Raw genomic sequence first — 13,008 nt, forward strand, 5'->3', positions numbered from 1 at the left:
GCCCAAGCCAGAGGAAATGCTGACTCCGGGAGTCGAGACCGCAGCCTCTTGCATTGGTGACGAGCGCAATCTCCGCTACGCCACCTGACCGCCCCTAGAGTTTCGCTTTTTGAATTGAATTACTGAAATAAAATAACTTTTCCACGATATTCTAATTTATCGAGCTGCACCTGTATATATATATATATATATATATAAATAAATAATCTAAAAGATTATGCCCTATTGAAAGAGTTAAAACTGCTCTGAGATGTGCGAGTCTGCAGCAACGCCCTCTCTGCCAATATGCCATAGTGGAGAAACCTACTGCTCTTTTCAGCGGTCAGCCATTGAAGCTTCAACATCAAAGTGGGACCAGCCCTCTGTAAAAGAGGCCATAGAACGCTACAGTCCGCACTGCTTTAGGTGAGCGTCCCACGTGTCGTTTGAACTATAGCCAAGAGTTTCACGACTCCTTCTGTTCATAAAAACAAACCTTATGACGTATAAAGTAATTTTCTCAATATCTAAAATGTTGTTATCGACTTGCTGTTCCGTCTCTGAACTTAAGAGATCATTAACCCTTTCGGGGTGTTAAGTGTTGTTGGAATGTTCTCTCCATAGCCGGTAGTCATCGCTAGAACGTTTGGTTCTCTGAGGTTTTATCTCATGAGAGATTGCACATCTGAACGGGTTAAATCAACACATTTCTGGTGTTGACTATAGGCAGGCCAGCAAATAAAAGAATGACGACGGCCGCAGACTTTATTGACTTATCGAATTCATATGACTTTATTGGTTCTGGCTGTGCCTCCCGACAGCCTTCACAACCCAACGTTATTAGGATCTATCGTGATGAAACGTTCAGCAACCTGTGGACCTTCCATCTCCCCTCCAATCTATTTCCGTTAACATCAACATGGCCGATAGGAGGAAAAACTAAATGGACCACTGTAGGTCCGTAGCTTTTGCAGTACCTGGCCCTGCTCGTCCAGCTTCACCATCCAGCCCTTCTTGAAGTTCAGCAGATCCGGCTAGAGGGAAAAGAGAAACCATTAGTGAACCACTGTCCTTGTGGACGAATACGAAAGTCTCCCGTGAAAGTCCATCTCGGTGAAACAACATTGTTTCTTCATGCAGTATGACCTCAAGAGATAAAAAAATAAATAAAAATAAAAAAGAAGCAAATACTGTGCCACTGCCGAACCCATGTAGCTTTGGAACACGTTTAGTCACACTGCTCTACCATGGCACACTGTTAGCAGATGCACTTACCTGAACCTGTAGTATAGATAGAAGCAGGATAGAGTGTAGCCCAAAAACAAACAGCCAAGAATACTGCAAGACCGTTGCTGATTTTTTTACCCCTTTGTTTATCAATGATACAGCCGTGATTGTTTGACACTGATGAACAAATCACCAGGTTAACTGCGAGCAGAAAAACACATGCTCACTGGCTCAAGCCAATCCTTTGTAGGAGGGTGAGAAAGCATCTAATTGTGGGCCACTGGATAGGAGCAACTTCTGCCATGTTTGCTGTTGCTACACACTAAAAGCTAAGGTTAAAGTCTCCGGTGTTCAGGTTTTGTTGTAGTCTGTTGTGATTCCACACAGTGGGAGAAAACGAACACGCACACAAACACACACACACGTGAAGGGTGCCTTCAGGAAGCAGTGGTGATTGTTGACACACACGTCAAGGGTGGACAGATTTGGTTGCCCAGGTGTCGAGCCAGCACAAATGAGGGATTCAACAAAAAAACAGGTATCTCATGTGGCGCGACATGCACTGCGTCTAATAGGCGGTTACGTTGGGGTGTAGGGTCCAATGAGGTATTGCTTAGGGTTAAGATAGGGGTGCCTGTATAATGACTTCCTGTTTAGTGGGTTGGCCTTCAAAATATTAGCACAGAAATGTTGAAATTTTTTATTCAAGAATTAGTAAATTCCTGCACTTTTATTTTGAATGCCAACTCGCGTAACAGGAAGTGTCATTTCACCTTATTTGTGTTGGCTTGACACCTGGGCAACCGGATCTGTCCACCCCTTACACTTAACTCTCCAATGCCCTCACTCTCTTCCAACAACCGGGCACACAGAGCTACAAATACATACACAGCTCGCAAAATGGATGCACTGTTAATCACAAGAGGCCTGAAAAAAGGGCAAAATCTGCACACAGGAGTAGCAGTGAGGAGGATAACCTGAAGAGGAGAGGGAGAGGAGGGGGCTGCACTGCCCCCTGCAGCATGGAGGACTGGCCTACAAGGTCCACACGCAACCACACCAAGGCCAGAAAGACAACACCAACATTATTTTAAACAATCCAGTCTTAAAGGTAGAACATGTAATGCTGTCAAACAGTGACCTCTAGGCAAAAGAGCCCCTCTTGGTATTGCAGTTTCTTTACAGTCTTTGTGTGTCTTTCTTTGTGTCTTTGTGTGGCTTGGAGATTCAGCAACTTATTATACTGTCAATTTCTCCAGGCAATAGCAGCCCCTCCCCCATCCCCGATCAACTCCAACCCACACATTAGACCAAAACAAGATATGTAAACAAAGTTCAATACGAAGCAGGGCTCTTTTGCCTAGAGGTCGCTGTTTGATGACGTTACAGATCCTAAAGGAAGAAACGTTTAACTTCAAATGGAAATAAGCGATAGGACCAGGATATGAAGTGCTCTCACATGTTCAGAGTACATAATAAAAACCATCTACCATCTGTGCTATGCTATATACTAGGGGTGGAACCATATATTGACGCGATACATCGCAATACGAAAATGGGACAATAAGTACCGTGGACTGCGACAGTCGTATAGTTCGGGGACCCTTTTTGCTAGTTTCTGACTTTAAAAAAGAAATGATTCATCATGATTGAACCGTATTGTGAGCCCAGTGTCGCTATTGAACCAAATCGTGAACAGAGTGCATCGTCACACCCCTACTATATACAGTATTCCACTTTGACAAATGGTACACGGAGCACAACCAAAACACACTTACAGTATAAAATAACTAACTTGTCACAAAGCAGAGGAATTACCAGCACCATGGAAGATCTACTTCACTGTGTATTCTTTAAGTTAATATGTATAGGCAGCACAAAGTCCAAACAGCTGCCTTGGAAGCCCTTGGCCTTCAACGACTGATGAATCCCACAAGCTGAAACGTGTCCATTCAGTCTGCAATGCATGCTGCCTCTGCATGAAAACACGTGAGTATACGCTGCCATTTTTGTCCCATTGGGTGGTTTTTATCTTGCCTTTCCAATTTGATACTCATAACAGTGGAACAATGGGAGAGAGAAGGCAGAGACATGCGAAATCAGGGTTTCCATTAGAACCACTGGTGCTGGTCCACGTGTCCTGCACGACTTCAATGTCAAATGGGGGAAATTCCGGTCAAATAGCATCTGTGTTTATTGAGCATATAAACAATTGATAGGCTATATAAATAATGACATAATCAAGGCATGCAGATTTATAATATGTTGTATTGAAAAGTAGGTTACTTTTGCTTATAAATTATATTCCAAATGAAATAACTCCCGTCAATAGACTCACATGCATAACACGTCCCGAAGAGTCGGACTAGCTTGATAATGTTGTTCAATAAACACATGGTGGCGCTGGTTGTGGTCATAGTGGCACAGCACCCCTATACCATTGTCTAGGGAAAGCCCTGAAAAAGTATCCTTTCTATGGACAAGGCTGTCTTCACCAGGGCCGATCAAATTGTCCTTGTCCCATCAGAACATTTGGAGCACAGTTTGGAGTAAGGATATCAGCCTGACACCAGGCTAAAATAGAATATCAGTATCAGAGAATAGTAAATCCGATACCAAGAAACATGTCTAACATGCTTAGAAATCAAACCAAAGTGCATTTGAAATGTTAACTCTCTCTAGTGGAGAACAAATTATTATATCTCAATAATCTTTGCCCAATTACCCCAAAATGATGGTCCAAGTCTATACTGCTGAGTAAAAGCAATGGATCGGAACTCCGTATCGGGCCGATAACCAGAGCCCAGGTATCGGGACCGAACGAGTCCCTGGTTTGGCGTGCGGGCGAGTGCGTTTTAGATTCACCAACTAAGCCAGGAAAACAGATTTCCCAAGCAAAGCTGTCAGAGACATAACGTGCGAGCCGAGCTCCTGAGAGTCATGATGATGAACGAGGAAAGTCTTAACAAATTCCTTTCTCAATATTTAATGCCAGCGAACTTGTTACCTAACACTTCTAGCCTGTAGTCAACTCCAGCAACAACGACGGCCGCTCTCAGCACTACCCAAAACCTGGCAATGACGCTGACCTTGGACCTCACAAGCTTTCAGCAACAGCCGAGGTATTGTCTGGCCCTGCAGTCCACACACACAAAAGTGTTCTCTCTCTCTCTCTCTCTCTCACACACACACAAAAGTGTTCTCTCTCACACACACACAAAAGTGTTCTCGCTCACACACACAAGTGTTCTCTCTCACACACACACAAAAGTGTTCTCTCTCTCTCTATCTCTCTCTCTCTCTCTCTCTCACACACACACAAGTGTTCTCTCTCTCACACACACACCTTGGTCAAACAAAAGCTGTTGATTATTCCGCTTCCTCTTGGTGACTTATACCGTTCTGTTGACTCAACAGAGGCTGTTACTACGAGTTCTATGATTCATTAACAATATACACGCCACATAACCCCATTGGTCAAACACATCGTTCATATGTTATATAACGAGAGCAGGAATATATAAAGAATCATATCACTGGCCATATACCGCTGGCCAGTATGACTTACTACCTTAAGTGTTTTTAGATCGGCATCACTGTACATAATACTATAACACTGTTCGTACATCTGATTATCATTGTTACGCAGTAGTACTAATTTATTATATACTCCAGGTTAATCACTTGTACATTGCTTTACGGTAACATTTGCACTCTAGTTAGATGCAAACTTATTTTTGTTATACTGTACTTGTGCTGTATGATGACAATAGATTTCAATCTAATCCAATCTAATTATTAATCACAAATCATTTAGCCTCTCCTAGGCTAGGATCTGTGTTGGTGACAGACAGAGGTACTTAAAGGGTCCAATCCACGATCATAAAGAAATCATAAGCACCAGCCAAAAAATACAAAAAAAGATGAATTTAGACATGATTTTATTTCCAAGGTGACTGACTTGAGATCTTGATACAAAGACGAAATAGCATTTTCTGTATTTCTGGGCTCTGGATTTGTTTAAGTTGGTTCATCATTTGTAAACGTTGATGTTAAACAGAGCTATATAATATTCTGATTTATGGTGGGTTATGAAAGTTCCAGATATCATGATTTACAAATAGGTCAAAACACTCACAGAAACTATGTAAATATAAAGAAAATCGAGGATTGGGTAACAATAATAAAACACAATGATGTCGTCGGGGAGAAAGAGAGAGGGGAGGGGTCACTCACCGTCATGACAGACTCGGTGGTCCTTCGGTCCAGGGACTTGGCTCTCCTCAGGGGGGGCAGGGTGGAGGGGAAGTCCAGGCCCTGGTCACGCCTCTGCTCCTGAACGAACACACGAACACACACACACACAGTGAGGATATTCCACTGACTAATATTTCTTTCCTTTCTGTAATCTCTACCCTCACTACAGTATACCTATTGTTGTGGGGACATTTGAACCACAAACTACAGTAAAAACATAGATCTCACACACACACACACAGTAGATATCTCTCACACACACAGACAATATATATATCGCTCACACACACACAAATAGATATCTCACACACACACACACACACACACACACACACACACTCCACTGACTAATATGTAGGGCTGTACCGAATGTCATTTTTTAACATTAGAAGCTTCTATTGAAGTATTCGAACGAAGCTTCGAATGTCTATAAAAAAAGTCATGTTTTTTTTCTTCTTTTTTAATACGTTTTTTTCCCCCAACTAAATCCTCAATTTGAATAAAGTGATTAATCTGATTAAATTAGTCTTTTTCTTTTATTAAATCAACTTTCTTTATCAGTTTCATCAACATAAATAATCCAATAAGGGCACGGTTGGTATGAAAGTGATGGTGACGTCTTATAGTATAATATTATATTAGTGTAGCCTAATCTTTAACTGCAACTGTGAAGAAAAACCCAATTTTTTTTAATAAAAAATAAAAAATTCAAATGTTGATTTAGAATTCGAATGTCAACACTATGATCAAAGCTTCGAAGCATTCGGTACAGCCAGACTAATATGTATTTCCTAACTCTAATCCTAACCTTCACTACAGCAGGACTAAACCCAACCCAACTGTAACCTGACCCTTAACAATTATTATTATATATTTGTTTTTGTTATTCCATTTCCTTAGGAGATCCAGAAAAGTCCTCATAAGCCTCACAGCCACTTCTGTTAGGGTTTCTTCTTGTGAGGACATCTGGCCACGGCACAACAATAAAAGCATAGATCACAATAAAAACACAAATATAAAAAAAGGATTTACGCACATTTTTATACTCTCGTCATATGGAATGAATAAAAATCTTTATGATTCTGACATCTTAAAAGGGTGATGTAATCGACGAGCGAGGTTCCTGCGTGGGAACCGTGTGTACTGCGTATAAACGTCATGACGACGGCCAAGCCCCCCCTCATAAACACTGCATATTTCTAAGGCTCAATTCAACTAAGCGCAGCGCTGAACCGGAGAGAATGAAAACAAAGAATGCACGCTGATAGCGTGAAGCAAAACATGCCTTCACAACCTCTCTGTGTGTACGACTGGGTGACAGCTACAGCAGGACAGCTATGTAATAGGAGAACGCGTCGTGTGCATAAACAGTGTCACATCTTGTATCTGCCCTCGACAGTCAATCACTGCAAGCAGGGCCGCCTCAGGGGGTGTGCGAGCAGTGCGGTCGCACAGGGCCTCGCGGGAAGGGGGGCCTCGCACATTTTTTTTTTTTATTATTATTTAATTTTTTATTTTTTTTTTTTTTTTTGCGAGGCCCCCCTTCCCGCGAGGCCCTTTTTCATCACAGACCTAAAATCTAGTTTTGCTTATATGCTTATATATTTCACATTAGACACGTTTGTAGAATGTGTCTGACTTGTTCCTGGCTCTGCGGCTCTGCAGCAGACATACTCACTATTGGAGCTCTGGGGCTCTGCAGCAGACATACTATTGGTTTCAACGAAGGGAGGGGTTACATCATGTGTACGCCGGCGTGCGTCAGCTGAGTTTGACTATTTCGCGCGTGCAGCTTTGGAGGTTATGCTTAGTTATGCCAGCCAAGACGAAGAGGACGGTCATTCGGCAGATGGACTGAAGATGAAAGTTGTTGCATGTTAGACAGTTCAGTCAGGCTAGCCATGTCGGCTTAGCTAAAGGCAGGGACAGCTAGTTAGCTTTAGCTACGTTATAATATCGAGTGCTAACGTGTGGTTCAGTCGGGATAGCCATGATGATGTCGGCTAGTAGCTAGCTTAGCTAAAGGCTAACTAGCGTTAGCTAACCTAGAGAGAGCGCGTGCATTATTGTTATGCCAAGATGAAGAGGACGGTCATTCGGCAACTCCACGCGGTTGTCTCCATCCTCTTGGACGTTTGGTGAGTTTTTAATGCACTCTATTCTATTCCCGCCGTGGATATATCTCTCTCTCTCTCTCTCGGGAGCCAAAACGGGCCGGCTAGCTGTTGTAGCTAATGTTATATTGAGCCAAAGCGGGCCGGCTAGCTAACGTAGCTAACGTTATATTGAGCCAAACGGGCCGGCTAGCTGTTGTAGTAGCTAACGGTGTGTGGCCTGGTGTCAGTACCTGGCTACTTTATTTGCAGTTAGCCTATTTAGCTGATGTCGGCCATTGGCTCCTTGCTACTTTGTTTTCTCTGGTATAGACCCTCTTCTCTTTGGATTTAAGTGTTGATCTTTGTCCTTTTGGATCTATGTATATTCATGTTGCCTTTGTGAAGTTATCTTTTCCTTCTGTTTTGTTCTTCCATTAAAAGTTGAATATCCTTTAGGGGCTCATCTTTACTTATCTCTCTCATACATGCTCTCTCTCTAACACACACACACAGACATGCTCTCTCTCTCTAACACACAAACACACATGCTCTCTCTCTCTTTCTAACACACACAGACATGCTCTATATCTCTATATTTCTCTCTCTTTCTAACACACATACATGCTCTCTCTCTAACACACACACAAACAGACATGCTCTCTCTCTATCTCTCTCTTTCTAACACACACAGACATGCTCTATCTATCTCTCTCTCTCTGTTTGCAATTTGTGGGAAGTATGTCTTGGTATAGTGGGCAGGTTGTTAAGAAGTGGAGCTCGGTTTCCACCTCATCTTGTGTGCAGTGGGTCTGTCTTCGCTTGGGAGCCAGGTCTGCCTATGGCGGCCTTTCTCGATGGCTAGGCTGTGCTCGCTGAGTCTGTACCTAGTCAAGGATCTTCTTAGTATTGGGTCAGTCACAGTGCTCAGGTATTCTGCCACTGTGTACTCTCTGTTTAGGGCCAACTAGCATTTAAATTTGCTCTGGTTTTGGGTTGTTTCTTTCCAATGTGTCTCTCTCTCTCTCTCTCTGGCCTTGCTCTGGTGGAGGGTCAGGGGCATTGCCGGGTCTGTGCAGCGATAACACTGTATATTGACTGTAAAACGGGAGCTCTCTCTCGCTCTCTCTCTTGCTATATGTTGACTGTATCATGCCCAGCCTCGGGCAGCGCTATTATTTAAGAATATGTTGACTGTATGAAAATGACTGTATTTTTTTTACCTTTTAGGGGGGGGGGGGGCTCGCGTTTAAATCTCGCACAGGGCCTCGCATTTCTCCCAGGCGGCCCTGACTGCAAGGCGATGTTTGACGACTCAGACAAGACAAAGGAAAGTGAGAAAAGACTCCCTCTCTGGCCGATATCAGGATAAAATAGGGTATCTGGAGAGTTCCCATTTAAAACTCAGTACCGAGAACAAAAAGCAAAGCCACTTGATTTTCCACACACAAAAAAACTTTAGATGTCTGTGACAAGACAAAATAGGTTATATCTCAATTTTTTTCCAATGCTGCAAACCGATGGTCTAAGTAAGTGTACAGTGTTCAGAGTTGACCCCTCTCAAACCCGCCCTCTTTTCTTGATCCTCCAGTCACAGCTGCTTTCCTTGGACTAACTTGTCGGTTGTGGTCGGAGGATCAAGAAAAGAGGGCGGGGTTACAGATGGGTCAACTGGATCAGTAATAATAATAATAAACTTTATACAAGCACCTTTCATACAAGAATTGCAGCCCGAAGTGCTTCACAGTAGTGATGTAGACACAAACTAGACATAGGCATAAAATGAGCATAAAATTTGCAATAGATTTTGTCATTCCCCGCCATCAACGAGTTTACTCGTTATTGGGAGCCGGCGCTTGAACGCCAACAACGAGTATACTCTTTATTTGATAGTTTTTCCTTTTTTTTCTCGATATTTTTATTCATTATTCATCCAGGGAACTTGGTGTTATCATAGGGAATGAGTCTGAGATCGCCAAAGTGCAATACCGGCCGCATCCAGCTAGACGGCGGTATCGAGCACCCTTTGAAACCTTGTATCTTGGCCTGTGCAACGGCCAAATGTCACCGGGCTCACTTTTCTTTGTCGGGCGAATGGAGCGGTGGTGGTGATGTGTGGTGGATTATGTTGGCGACACGATCGACACCAATACTAGGACTCGTGATCAGATAATTGGAATATTCTTTTTGGGGTACATCCTAGTGAAGGTAAGGGCTAGGGAATGGATGCACGGAAATTTCGGCCACCGAATGTTTTCGGCCGAAAATGGCAAAAAATGGCCTTTCGGCTTTCGGCCGAAAGAGTTTTTTTCACCGAAAATATATCACCGAAACAGAAACAACCTGTAACCTAACGCGTGTTGTTGTGATGATGTCGCGTTGTCGGAGTCGCGCTGTTTCTATGTAAACTCTGCGCGCAACGCGTCCAATAAATGCGTCTTTAACATGCTTTTATATCCTTATTTACTATATGCCCGTCGCGGTTAATCACTGAGTGATTTAATATGCATATTATTCAGAGCGAGAGGGGGGGGATTGTGTTTCTCACATTGACGCCGTCTGTCTGTCGCGCGTCTACTGTGCCAAAGTCAAGAGAGCGAATTCATCTGGGGACTAGAAAGGTGCGCTCAGTAGAGCACAGATGTCCGCTGCGGCAGCCAGAGAAAAGATGGAATTAATGTACTGTATGCATTCAGAAGTGCTGAATAAATGTTTTATGGACCCATAATAAATGTATTATTTAAGTTAAGTTTTGCCATAATCATATATTTTTCCATAATCATAATGTTCCACAACATTGGTAAAAAAAAATTCTATTCTATGAATCATTTTCGGCCTTTCGGCATTCGGCCAACTGTTTTCTATTTTCGGTATCGGTTTCGGCCAAGAATTTCCCATTCGGTGCATCCCTAGTAAGGGCTATATGATATCAATCCTGCGCTGATCCAACCATGTCTTCACCTCGATCACAACGTATGTGTGTAGCGTTACTCCACAACGTATGCCGTTGGTGACGATCAAAGCATCAAAAAACGACCCCCCCCCCCCCCCCCCCCCCCTTTCATGCATTCATGATGAAACATAATACCTATGATATATATTTGATTTGGGAATAGTAGCGTGTACAGGCAAGAAACGGCAACGCTTATAGTAGAATTGACGTATAAGGCTATTACTCAGCCTTTCGGGAATTACCCCAGACCACGCTATAACTATACTTATATTCACCACGGTATAACACGGGAATGTATGGATGAAAAAATTTATTCTTTTTCACATATTGAATGCTAGATAGGTGCTGTCAAATGATATAATAATATATAATATAATAAATAATAATCAAAATAAAGACTAATAGATTTCTGTGTTAAAATGTCCAACCCCAAGAGTGGTTCCTGCACAGGGTCCCACCTCCAGGGTCTGAGGCCCCACTTCTATTGGGAATCGTGCAGTTTCAATCTTATTGATTATGATAGAATTCTGACATTAACTATAAAAGACTATTTGCAGGTTTCTGACTAAATTAAAGCAATGTATAAAGTGCAGGCATAGAATGAGTATAGAAATAGACAGAATAAGAGCGGTGTGTAACATAAAAGCTCAGTACTACTCTGAATCGATATAGACAGTACAAAAGCGGTTATGAGTGCATCCCTACACTGTGTGATGGGCTGTTGTTTTGGATGATGGTTGGGGGTTGGTCTGTCTTTCTGTCTCTGTGTCCCTGCTCCCTCTAAAGCCACTCTAACCCGAGCAGGGCATGCCAGGGTGGGAAAGGGAAGCACAATCGCCAGGGGAATCGCACCGCAGAATGGAAACTGGAAATGAATACAGCACACGCACACGCTCCCGACCCCTGACCCCCAACCAAAACAAAGGCAGGACAGAGAGGGAGGAGGAGGGAGAGAGAGGGAGGAGGAGGGAGGGGTACCAGGAAAGAGAGGAAAAACACACAACACATGGTCGTTGGTCCATTTTCCAGCATGTGATGTTTTTTTTAAAACACTGTTTACAAGTCTTACCACATCCATTGTAAACCCCTTACACAATGTTGGCAGTGTTCACACAGACACGCAAGCGCGAGCGCACAGCAAATGGCAGCATTACCTCCCTGTGGAAGCGTCTGTGCTCGGTGCGTCCCTGTCTGGCCCCGCTCCGTCCCGCCTCCTCCACCTCCATCCGCTCTGCGTTCTCCAGCTCCAATGCCTCCAACTTCTCGATCACACCAGATCGACTGCAACCGACACACACAAACACACACACGGTTAAGCATCAAGAACAGCAGTCACAGCTAGGTTACCATGGCAAAGAGAAAATGTGATAACAATGCTATTGAAGAGACTTAAGTGTTAAAAGGACAGTTCACAGTGGGCAGTCCACTCCCATTAGGACCCTTCTTTATTGAGACAGTCTGAAGGTTGATAGGGGAGAGTAGAGAGATACAGGAGAGGAGGTTCTTTATTGAGACAGTTGGAAGGCCGATAGGGGAGAGCAGAGAGATACAGGAGAGGAGGTTCTTTATTGAGACAGTTGGAAGGTTGATAGGGGAGAGTAGGGGAGATACAGGAGAGAAGGTTCTTTATTGACAGCCTGAAGGCTGATAGGGGGAGAGTAGAGGAGATACAGGAGAGGAGGTTCTTTATTGAGACAGTTGGAAGGTTGATAGGGGAGAGTAGGGGAGATACAGGAGAGAAGGTTCTTTATTGAGACAGTTGGAAGGCCAATAGGGGAGTAGGGGACAGGGTGCGAAATTAACGGGGGCTCGGGCAAAATGCCCGTGAAAATGGACAAAATGCGCTCGAAAATCATTTAAGGGGGGCACAAAATGCCCCAGACAGTTTACTGGTGCGGGAGCTTGGTGCTGGATTAGCGAGAGGCGTGCAGCTGCGGAGCCGCAGAGCTCACAGTTGTGCCCACACAGTGCAGTACTCCAATTCAGCCATTGGCAATTCAGCCATTGGGTGGGTGGCGCTGTGGAGCGGTCCCCAGACCGGACCTGATAGCGCCGCAGGCTCTGCGGCTCTGCAGTTGCATACTATTGGGATGAGTTTATCGCTTCGTTGGGAGGCGGAGGTTGTCGTTGGTTTCAGCGATCACGCAGCGTTGGACCCCGCGATAATGTTGCCGTCTCTCTCTGCCAAATTTCTCAGTTCTTCGCTTGATATAATTAATACAAATGTCCAATATAACAGAATTCGTTAGCTCATAAAAATGTGAAGACAGACAAGATGGAGCGTTTTTTATCAAACTATAAAAACACAAAGGAAAAAGAGTCTGAGAAGCAGATTCCCCAGGTCCTCAAATAATTTTTTTTAAAGCGGAGTACGATGGAGTCGTGGGGATTAGACTGGGTAGGGGTTGAGGAGGATGCTACCGGTCAACATATCATTTATTGCAAAGCTTGTCGTGAGACTCCGGCTGCAAACACGGCTAGTGTTCGAGGAGCTTGTGT

At 43.7% G+C, this 13,008-nt stretch overlaps 1 protein-coding gene across 2 annotated transcripts in view; it reads right to left on the minus strand.

Annotated features, from left to right (window-relative positions):
* The window catches only part of LOC311235974 (myosin phosphatase Rho interacting protein), a 106,625-nt gene that overhangs the window by 29,303 nt on the left and 64,314 nt on the right, over window positions 1–13,008 (minus strand). For both annotated transcript variants that reach the window (XM_084323521.1, XM_084323522.1), the window contains exons 8-10: window positions 11,664–11,790; window positions 5,443–5,541; window positions 957–1,013 (exon numbers count right to left, since the gene is read on the minus strand). In XM_084323521.1, coding sequence (XP_084179647.1) covers window positions 957–1,013; window positions 5,443–5,541; window positions 11,664–11,790 — 283 coding nt within the window. The remainder of the gene's footprint in view (window positions 1–956; window positions 1,014–5,442; window positions 5,542–11,663; window positions 11,791–13,008) is intronic.

Source organism: Notolepis coatsorum, assembly GCF_963971535.1.
Source record: "Notolepis coatsorum genome assembly, chromosome: 10".
Classification (NCBI taxonomy): domain Eukaryota; kingdom Metazoa; phylum Chordata; class Actinopteri; order Aulopiformes; family Paralepididae; genus Notolepis; species Notolepis coatsorum.